This window comes from Aythya ferina (genome assembly GCF_964211825.1).
Source record: "Aythya ferina genome assembly, chromosome: 14".
In the NCBI taxonomy this organism is placed as follows: Eukaryota; Metazoa; Chordata; class Aves; order Anseriformes; family Anatidae; genus Aythya; species Aythya ferina.
The window spans coordinates 12848435-12859404 of NC_140312.1; the positions used below are offsets into that span (position 1 = coordinate 12848435).

General features: G+C 50.9%; 1 protein-coding gene across 1 annotated transcript; it reads right to left on the bottom strand.

Moving 5' to 3' along the window:
• Positions 1-700: 700 nt before the first annotated feature.
• Positions 701-8505, bottom strand: PAIP2 (poly(A) binding protein interacting protein 2). Its single transcript, XM_084535460.1, has 5 exons — positions 8362-8505; positions 7821-7903; positions 4518-4675; positions 2192-2371; positions 701-940 (listed from the first exon to the last, which is right to left on the bottom strand). Exons 3-5 carry the CDS (start codon positions 4653-4655, stop codon positions 875-877), a joined length of 384 nt encoding a protein of 127 aa, XP_084391586.1. The 5' UTR covers positions 4656-4675; positions 7821-7903; positions 8362-8505; the 3' UTR covers positions 701-874.
• Positions 8506-10970: the final 2465 nt, after the last annotated feature.

The following is a 10970-nucleotide window of genomic DNA, read 5'->3' on the forward strand; positions in this document are numbered from 1 at the left end:
AAAGAAAAAAAAAAAAAAAGTCATTGTGCTGTAGACTATTGTGTAGTGATGATTAAACAAAGCAAGGGAAAAAAGCACCACTCAAATCACTAATGCTAGGGTTTTCTCGGTTAAATCCAGCTATAATAAAGTTGTAAGCTAAAAGTTACATAGGCAGTGCTATGTATGTATCCAGGTTCTTGGAAGAAATTGTGATGAAACTCACATGTCCTTTAACATAATTAGGAAGTGAAACATTTCTAACATGATAACACACTGCAAGTAAGGGAATTTCTTCCTTCCGATCACTTGGATGTTAGTTCAGTAGCTGAGATCTACGACTCTGTACAGGTCTGTAAAATTTCTGTTAAAGCTCACGCTGCTTAAAAGAAGCATGAATTCTTTTTTAAGGGGAAAAAAGTAACATTAGTAACAATACTGATAGTTCAAAGGAAAGTTAGCTAATTTGCATAACAATCAGATAACCTTGCTTTCGTTTTAAAGTTAAGGCATTATCAGGTGCAAACTAGCACCAGTTAACACATCTTTAGTTAAAAACAGACCATCCAAAGCAAATTGCAAGTCCTATTTAAAAAGACAGAGTCTGCAGAAGGTTTTATAAATGTGGTACTTTGTCTCAACTTGACTGGTGCTTCCTACCTCACTGTCTCCTTTGCAGAGAGCCAGGGTCCAATTATGTTTCCATTAAACTTTTGACAGATTTACTTAATAACAGTCTCAGCACTTTTATTGAGCATGCAAGACTAACAAAACTTTGGCAATGCATAAGTGTAACACAGTGACAAGAAGAGAGAGCTTTTACAATTAAATCTTCTAATACTGGCTTCACAGTGTGGAAATTGTGCTACATCCACCAAAAGAGGGCCCAGTCTACTCAAATATTTAAGTACTTCACCCCAGGAACAAACTCCTTTGCGTTTGGATTCAGATTACTCTTGACCTGAGGAAGGGAAAAACAGAACTCCAGTTGAATCGTTATTTTCATCCCCCACTCCCAAACCGAACACAATTCTAGGCGGGTGGCATGAGGAACGTTTAGAGAACATTCAGAGTTACAGTCAGGCACACAACACGGTTTCTGCATCTGCTAAAATCTCCATGCTCATGAGAAAAGCCCACTCTGTGCTAGTACCTGATCCTCCACTAGCACCACCTGGCCGTTTCAGTCAGAGGAGGGCTCAGTGAATGGGAAACAAACACGAAACCCACAGGCATGCACCAGGACCCGCAACGTCAGTGAATGCTGAAACAGCTTTTTCTGTAGGTAAGCTGTTAAACGTGCCACGAGGCTTTTAGATCTTGCTTATTTAAGCAAGAAGAGACTTGCTCCAGGAACTTAAGCCACTTCTGGGAATTGAACATGTATGAGCACCGCACTGTTTCATTTCGGTGTCTGTGACTACCCTGTCCTCCCACTTGGCAAGCAGCTGCTCTGCAAGGATCTGCAGTTCAAGGTGGGCAGACAGCACCTCCAAAATGAGCTCTTTACCATTAAAAAAGAAACGGAGGATTAGGCTTTTATGTTCTTGGCTCTAAGCTGCTTAAGCTTGGGAAGCTTGGTGTGCCTGCATCTGAATCTCACAGCAGTGTGTGATGTGACTGTGCTTCTTGTACTACCTACATCAGCAACTCTGCACTGCATTAGGGAAAAATATGTGCCCACTGCCCTCTCCTTTCAGTTAAGCTCTAGACTAAGAAGCCAGACAGCAGGAATAGAGGGAAATAATCAGTTTAGCTGCTTCCCTCTTCCTTAGAACTTCTCTAAAGAGTTCTGCTGTGGTACGTGCGGTCCAGATCAGACCTCAGGATGATTTGTACCTACCTAAGTGTTGACAGATGCTGAATTAAACTTTTACAGTCCTCCCATGGCACCTTGCAGCCAGCACGCTCCACTCACCACCTTCCCTTCACAACATAGCATGCATACCCAAACCCGCTTGAATTTATGCCATGGCCGAGGAGAGGCACCCCAGGGGTATGGCAGAAAGGCACGGAAGAGGTTCTGTCACCTGAGGAAGCACACCTTACGCAGCCCTTCCATGCTTCTCCCTCCACCACAGCCACACGTGGCTTCAGAGTCCCCAGCCCACACATAAAGGATTTTCTGCTGCCATTAACAGCAAGAAAAATCAACCCTGGACAAAGAGAGGTGTGAAGTTATGGAAATATAATGATCAGAAACTGCATTTACCACCAGATCCTCCAGTGATGAGCTGTCACTGATAACAAGGTCATTGAACTGGTCCTGGATTTGATCCATCGTTTGTGGGAGATCACGGGCTGGAATAAACCACTCGTGCTCCTCCTCTTCTTCCAGCATCTCCTGGAAGCAGCGCTCAATAAACTCTTCTTCCCACAACTCCTCTTCGATCTACAGAACAAGAAGAAGCTGCTTCATCAACAAAGCTATTGAAGACTCGTGTCTTCGAGCTTTTTGAACCTAAAACCGGCCCTCTTTCTAGCTACACCACGGGACGCCTGGCAGAACGCCATGCCCGTGCTGCAGGAAGGCAGGCAGCTCTGATTTTTTCACGTCAGAAAGTGTGTTGTCTCTGGAACTCGCAGCTGGAAGGGAGCGGCAGCCCTGGCTGTTCAGTTTGCACACTTACCACAGAGCTTGTTAACGAGCACAGGCAGCAGCACGCCCATTCAGGGGGAAATGCCAGCTGTGCCAGCCAGCCTGGGCTGAGCCCGCTGGAAGCACGAGGAAAGGAACCAGGGGCAACACATCCAGCCTGCAGCATGCTCCGCAGAGAAGTGTCCTGCAAGGCTCTTGAGGGGAAGAAAAATGACTGCCTGTCACTGGGAGCAGGGAACAGGCAGCATCTCCTACGGTTGTGTTCACACAGCGCAGCTGTAAGGAACTCCACACGATGTTGGCAGTCATTAGGAATGCTGACCTGCAGTCCCAAAAGCAGGATAAATCAACTGAGGCAGAACCGACACGCACAGCAAAGATTAAAGGGAAGCTCTGTTTGGTTGTTCAGTGAACGAGCTTCGGAGGGCATTGATGCTGACACATTTCCCGTGTCCTGTATCACGGTGCTCCAGGGTGGAAAGCAGGGAAACAAAAGCTGATGCAAATGACTTGCCAGACACAGGGGGAAAAAAAAATCAGAGCAGATTTAAAGTTCGTTCAGTGGAAGCTTAAACAAGTTTACCTATTCATCCTTTACTCTGAAATCAAACGCACTCAATCCTGAAGTGGAAATTAACATTCCAGAAGGCAGTGTCAGAGTTCAGGATTCTCATAAAATCCTGGTCCCCTGTGCCTCGGACTGCTCTGAGACTGTCCAGACAATTCAAACCCCACCTGGGACACTGACTTATTAATTTCCCTGGTAAAGCACCCCAGAGAGGGCAGCAGCCTCCAATCCTCCTCCTCGTGCAGATCTTCCATCCTGTGCGTGGGGAAAAGGAAGCCGTGGGCACACGGCCATGAGCTAGGGTTACACAGGGGGGCCTGACTGCAGGTTTTTCGTTCCACGGTTGCATCCCTACAGGTGCTTCCAACAGCAGCAGCAGGAAATGGTGTTGAATTCCCCAAATGTCCCAAAACGGACACTGTCCACTTGTCTTCTCCAGCCCGTTTAACTTGCTCGGTTTCCCCCTGAGGGCTGTGCCTCCAGCAGCAAGAGGAGAGGCCGGCACACGGCGTCTGTCTGCCTGTGCCCATTCTCCTCTCCTCCCCCACCTGTCCTGCACCCCAAACACAGAGCTGAGAAGCTCACTCCCCAGGTGCTGCACACCCTGTGGGCTAATCCCAGCCAGGAGGAAAACCCCACCGAACAGGAAGCGACGCCGCGGCCATCCTGGCACATGCACAAGAGGACTTTTTGTCAGCAGCCTGAATTTGGGATTAGCTTGGCACCCCGAAGAGGGCTGCAGTCACACCACAAGTGCTGCCTCAGAGCCCGCAGCGCGCTCGTGCTGTAGTGGAGCACTGAGAAGGCAGCGACGTGAGTGCAAAAACCAAGTAACGATGGAGAAAAGGGCACTGCAGAGAGGGGGGCTGCTCCCAGGCTCCAGCTGTGCCCAGCTGTAAGGGAGAAGCTGAACTTAAAGCCTCCTCCCAGCCAGGCTGCCAACCCCAGCTGTGAGTTACGGAGCATTGAGCAACCCGGACAGGACCGTCACCCCACAGCCCTGTCCAGCAACTCCCCTGTGAGCAACAGCCCCGCTGGCGAGGCAGGCAGGCACCTGAGCGCACCCAGCCCCGGCGTGTCTGCACACGCAGCAGCGGAGCGGCTCAGCAGCCCGGCAGGCCCAGCCCTTTCCAAAATGCCACTTAAACTCCGCCAGCTACGTTGCTTCCTCCTCCCCGCAGCAGGAGGCAGTTAATGGCTGCATTTACACATTCTGCACCTCCCCTGTTTCTCACCGAGATTACAGAAAATAAATATTTATTGCTGGAGAAAACCCTACCAGCCTGCTGCCCCCATCTAAAAACCCCAGCACTAAAGGACTCCCAGCCTCGGACCCCAGGCACGGGACAGCCACGGAGGGGAGCAACTTGCCTGCCTGTTGAACTCCTCTTCGTTCTCCATCCACATGTACTCCGCAAAGGGATTGTCATCTTCGTGGGAGTGCCCGTTGATAATCACATCTTCGCTGATGATGCTGGGGCTAGTGCTGCTGCGACTTGGATCTTTCATGGCTGCGTCTGTGATCTGGTCTGCAATTAAGAGAGGCGGTAATTAAAGACGTGCGGATTCGCTCATCGCCCCGCTTCTGCATAAACCCAGCCCAGGGGAAGGCTGCAGCTCCCTGCGAGGGCTCCAGGTGGCTTCCCCGTGAGCACGGTGTAAATGGCACCAGAACGAGGGGCAGCACCAGAAGCGCCATGCCCATTGTGTGCAGATTCAGGGGACTTTGCCAAATTAAATCTCACCCAATCAGCAAATGCCAAGCACCGAGGCCAAATAAAAGTGTCAGAGAACTTGGAAATCACGCATGCTTGTGAAAGAGAGTATTTAAGGTGACATTCGAGAAACAAAAGGAAAATTTGTTTTCCAAAAATAATTCTCAAGCTTTCATCTGAGTTTTACCCAACTCCCCTGGGAATCAGCTGCCCGGTGTCAGCGCTGCTCAGGGGAACTTCCACAGGTATCCGTGGCACAGGAAACTCCAGCGCAACTTTTAGAGCACCCAAATTTGGTTACAGGACAGATTCTGTGATCGCACAAACCAATTTTCACGGCTGTTTCACTGCCCAGGAAGCTTGCAAGCTCCCACAGGCAGCAAGCACCACGTGCTGATTCCTCACAGAGCCGATTTGGCGTAAGTTCTTACAGCTCCTTCATTAGCAAAAGCCCCCTGATTGAGAAGCTTCAGGTAAAGGCGCTGGGAAGTGGCAGACAGGACGTGCTTGCCTCTCGTCCCACTTCATTAACGTGGCCCAAGTCACGTCCGGAGAGCGCTCAGCGTTTCTGCGTGTCCGCAGCCCGTGACAGCGCAGCTCGGGGAGCCAAGGCAGAGCTGGGAAGCGCGTTTTGTTCCACCTACCCATGACTAAAAGCAGGACAAAACCCAAATTTAGACTTTTATTTTAATAAAAACAAACTATATTGCAGCCTTTCCGTCGGGCTCCCAAGGCATTGAAGCTCAGAGACACATGAGGTTCTGTATGGAAAAATCTTACTTGTGCTGCAGCGAGGTGATCCTATTGTTCTTCCTACACCGTGCTTCAGCAGGACTATAAATACTGCCAAAGCCGAGTATTTTTAGATACTGATACGGCAGCGCTGAACGTCCTGACAACAGCACGAAAGAATTAAATCACAATAATTAATCTTGGGTGCTTTTCTAGCCTTTTGGTATATTTTCAGGGGGACCACGATGACCTACAGGCTCACCCGGTAGCTCAGCACCTAGACCTAGCCATGAAGCCACGCTCCTTCTGTAACAGCCGTCTGGGACTGGTAACAATTTTCAGCTTAGGACCAAACAGTGTGCTAAAAATGGGCAATCAGCAAAGCACTGAGGAAAAATTATTTCTATTTTGTTCTCAAATCAACGCCTGAACTAGTTGTCTGCATATCAGAAGTGATTTACTGGGGGAAGCAGCTATCGAGGTACAGCCCTCGTCACTGTTACAGTGCCAGGGCTTATCGTGCTGAAATACAAAGGGAAAGAGGAGCTGCCATCAGCCCTAATATCTGTGGAATTAAGGCAAGATTTACTCCGCGGTTTGTTCTTGGTAACACCAGGGCTGAGACCCACCACATCCAAATGATCAATTAAGAAAAGCACAAGGAAAAAGGAACTCGCCTGCTTGGCTCTCCTCGAGGTTTTTAAATCAAAGGCAAGCCCGAGTACGGAAGTCAGTTTAGCTCCCTAGGAAGTACAACAAATGAGACCAGAAACTGGGGTATTCCAGCAGCAGCAAACAAGTTCTTTTTGATGTTCTCTCAAAACAAACTTCCAAAGGATTTCTGGCAGTGTTTAACATGAGACAGGAAAAGACGGTGCGGTGCGTTCAGCACCCCAACTGCAGCCTGGAGCTGTTGGAAGCAGCTTCGGCTGCTCACAGGCTCACAAACAGCATGGCCTAAAACAAACAAACAACCTCAGTCTGAAAAGCCTGTGTATTTTTTTTGTTAGTACATCTTTTCACCTTTTCTTTGGTGAGGTGCATCTCGATACTAATATTCCATTGGATTTTACGCACACCAACAACGTGTGCTAGAGGTGAGAAGCTGCATGAGCAGCCCAAGGTACTCAGGCCAAATGCCAGGGAGCTCCTGCACACAACCACTGCACCCAGACACGTTCACAGAGGTTAAAAAACAAACAAAACCCCTCCCCGTTATAAAGACCTGAGAGGTTCATTTGTTAAATCACCAGCCAGTTTTCCCAGTTCTTAAACACTGAGGAAGAACCCTTTGGTTTCGGAGAGGGGAAAAGAAGCACAGCATTTTGTCTTTGGACTGAAACAACTTTTTCCATTACTGCTCAAGGGTGAGCCCCCAAGGCCTCAGCCTGAACACTGGCTGTTTACCTGCTGAGGCCCCACGCCTGCTGATCTGTTTTTATAGGCAAACGTGTGAACGCTCACCCAGCATTAACAGCTAGGGAGCCCCAGGCCAGTGCCCAGACACGGCACTCCTTGTAATTGGATTTTCTGCCACTCGTAATGAAATGCTCTGCGTGGAGCTTCCCACTGCACCCTTTCAAGATAGGAATCAGTTGGCCTTCTGTGCTCAACAAGGATGAGAACAGTCTCATCTGCTCGCTAGTATTAGATGCAGGCAGCTCCGAGGAGGAGAGCCAAATGCCACCTCAGCCTTCCAAAAAGGCACGATCTGAGAAGGCTGTTGGAGAAAACAAGGCACAGTGGCAGGCGACATTAAAGTCGTGAGTAGGAATACATTTTCCATCTGGGAATAGGTGGAGAGCAGAGGATCTCAAAGCTCCTGACACTAAGACGAGGAAAAAACAGCATTAGTAGTGCTGGGAAACAGAAAAGATGGAGAGCCCTGCCACAGCCAAACGCTGCAAGACTCAGCCCCGAGCTGTCCTGGGACAGGGTGGGTGGGAAGATGCAGAAAGAACAGTGTAAGTGCACAAGGAAAGGCTGAAAAAAGCAGGGCTTTTGTCTAAGGAACTATCAGAATCCAGGCGTTAACCATGCAATAACAGCAGAACTCGGGGCTGAGTGCGTGTGTTCTGCAGGCAGCGCAGAGCTCACAACGCCTGGGGCCTGCGGAGCGCTGTTTCTCAGGGGCTGTGCTGTGTTTGGACCCGCAGCCAGCCCCGCACCACCCCCTGGTAGAGCCCAAAGGGGTCAGGATTGCAAACACAGCTTCCAAAACACCAACCTGAGGCAGCTTTTATCTAACGCCTACTCCGGCACAGCAGGTCGGCGGGTCCGGTTGCGCACAGCGAGCCCCAGCTCCAAGGCCTTGAGGAAACAAAAACAAGGCGGTGTCTGTGAGCACGGCACGGGGGGGGGGGGGCGTGCATACACCGGGAGCTCCCCGGTTGGGGGCGTGCCGGGGAGCGGGGGCTGAGGCAGGGCCCGGCCCCGCTCCCCCCGCCCCGCGCGGGCTTTGTTCGCCCACAAGGGGCCGCCCCGCTGAGGGGGGGGGGCCGGAACCCGTCAGGCCCCGCTCCCCCCCTCGCCCCCCCCCCCTCCCCGGCAGGACCCGGATGAACGCCGCAGACAATGGGGCCGCCGCCGGGGGGCGCCGCGAACGGGGAGGAGGCGGCGGGACGGGGCCGGGGCCGAGGGGACGGGGATGGGACGTGAGGGGCTGGGAGGGAGGGGAGGGGAGGGGAGGAGCGCGCGGCCTCCCCCCGGTGGTGGCGCCCCCCCCCACACCCCGCCGCGTTGGCCGCATCCCGGGCGGCGCCGCTCACCTGCTCCGAGGGTGAGGGGATGGGAAGGGATGGGAAGGCCGCGGGTGCGCCCGCCCGGCTCCGAGCCGCCGCCGCTGCCCCGCTCCGCCCCGCGCCGCGTCCTCCCCGCCGCCCCGCTCCCCTCCCAGCGCCGCAGCCCCGCCGGATGTGAGGTCACTTCCGCTACCTGCGGGACCGCGCGGGACACGCCCCCAGCCGAGCGGGGCCCGAGCCGCCGCCGCCGCGAGTTGGCCGGCGGCGGCGCGGGGCGTGCCGGGAGTTGTAGTCGCGGGGGGGGGAGGCCGGCGGCCATTTCGCGCCGCGCTCCGGCCGCCGAGCGGGGCATGCCGGGAGGTGTAGTCCCGGCGGGGCGGCAAGCCGCCATCTTGTGGCGCCTCCTGGGATGGAGGCGGGGGGGGCGGCAGGGAGCAGGGCCCTGAGGTGGGAGCTGCACAGAGCCCCCCGCCCCAATCCTCCCCGTCACAAAAAACGGGCGACAAAACGCGTTATTCTCTTCTGATCATCCACATAAAACCCGAGGGGAACCACTGCCTTCTGGGGCTGCCATCTTAAGCCCTTTGTGTGCACAACAGCTAAGGCAGCTGTGCACAGAAATTGTAAATAACCCTGACTAACCCGGGAAGTAATGCTGTGGGATAGGGAAATGTCCATCTGAGTGGCTGCAGGGTTAAAAAGCTGCCAAACGTGAACAGATCACTGCAGCTGTTTGGTTTTGCCCTTTCCCAGCAGCACCTGTCAGGCTGGAAAGGCTCCTGCGGGCGGGCGAGCTGCCCCCTCAGGAGGGAGGGAACATGGAGGGTAACTCGTCAGCATTGCCCTCCTCAGCCCGTTCCTTCCTTCCCAAGTTTAGTAAGGGCTAACTGACTCGTAAAGTTTGTTTACTTATTTTTTTCCTGAGGGTAGATTCCACCTTGAATGCAGCGTTGTATACAGATTTTACTATTGTTCTTATTTTCACAATGTCCAGCTGTACTTTAACGAACCCCACCGTTACCCGTGCCTTTCTCAGCTGTAGCAGAGGTGGCTTCTACTGCCCATTCTTCAGCAAGCCCAGGGCCTCAGGTCTGCCTCTGAACTACACAGACAGCAAAGAAACAACAGCCTCAGGAATTCTTTTTCTGAGTTGAAATTCGTACACGATTGCTGGCATCCAGATCAGTGAGCCTGCATCTAGCCTTTCACACCCGTGGCTCCTGTTCTGCTCCATTTCCCCTCCATCCCTTCGCGGTGCAGAGTTATTCCGAAGCACAAGTAGTTCATGGCAAGACTACACACCCTTCTGCCATCCAAGCATGCTCCTGGCATCTCTCCTCAAGTTAAGGAGAGCTTTCTTTTTGTCACATATTAACATAATGCATGCATTTTCTCCTGGCCCTTTGCATATAACAAGACACCTTTCAGCAGAACAGGTTTGACTTAGTTCCTGGACACAGCACTGTGCTTGTGTACAGGTACTGAAGGCTTTTATACAGCCTAGCAAGGCTCTGAAAGTACATACATGAGAGAGATCCAACTTCCACCAAGTTCAGGAACTGAGCTGGAGTTAATGAGAGCCAGAGACTTGTGACCTCTGCATTGGGACTGTGCTGCAATTCCTTTATGCCCAGGATTTCTTTGTTTAGACACTAAACATGACCTACCATTTTAGTATAGTTTAATCCCAATCAGTTACCCAGGTTAGCATTTACTCAGGCTAAGGACACCAGATCCACGATCACTGAACAGGTATTCTGCTATTTAAGGTGATCACAATAGGTAAGGAAATGCTACTTTACAAACAGAACATAGCCGTACAACTTCAATACATTAATCGTAGCTGTGTATGGTGTAAGGAAATAGCATTAAAATGCTTGCAGGAGGGCAACACCTCATAATTCTGCCTCTCTCCTTCAAAATATTCATTTATCCATCATCTTTTGATAAGTAGCATGACTGACAAAGATTAAATGACTGCTTTGAGTGATGAACCAAGCAGCCTCTTGGAGATGGATGAATGACAAGTGTCATTACAGGCAAGCAGGGAGCCAAGTACATCGCTGTGAGTTAGTTACAACAGAACTGACTGCCGGGTTTCTGTTATGCGCAGTTTCTTTTAGGGGCCTAAGTAAGCAGCAGAGAAGTTTTGAGACTAAATATGTCCAACCACGTTACACTAACAAGTGTCATGTACAAAGCAGTAACTTATTCTTGTAGAAAGTCACTGCATGTTAAGATTTATTTAAATAGTATATCAAAAAATTGCACATCAGCTGCTTACATTTCATGACTACCTGTTCAGTCCCCAGAGAATTCACTGTATGAGATACTTTTTATCAAGTTTTACTTGGTTCTCTCATAAAGGAAGGACAGCCTCCATTTTGTGAGTGTTCAACAGCAGAAAGTACCAGACTGAGGAGACAAGTTACCAAGACTGTACCTTCAAAAAATACACCATCTTGTGTCTGTTCGATGCATTTAAGTAAATTAACTTCACGAAGGTTGAGCCTCCTACATTTCACAACCATTCTCAGCCACTGAAGAATCCCTGTTGGTCAAGACTCTCAGATTGAAAGAACTGTCCCTAGCCATTTTTATTCCTACAGACATGAAGCGGTTTGTACTTCAGCTGT

Excerpts from the sequence above, each read along its gene's own strand:
- PAIP2 (XM_084535460.1), bottom strand. The coding sequence starts at position 4,655 with ATGAAAGATCCAAGTCGCAGCAGCACTAGCCCCAGCATCATCAGCGAA. Across the intron at positions 2,372-4,517 it reads AAGAGGAGTTCAACAGGCAG|ATCGAAGAGGAGTTGTGGGA; the intron begins GCAAGTTGCTCC and ends CTTGTTCTGTAG. Across the intron at positions 941-2,191 it reads CATCACTGGAGGATCTGGTG|GTCAAGAGTAATCTGAATCC; the intron begins GTAAATGCAGTT and ends TCCCTTCCTCAG.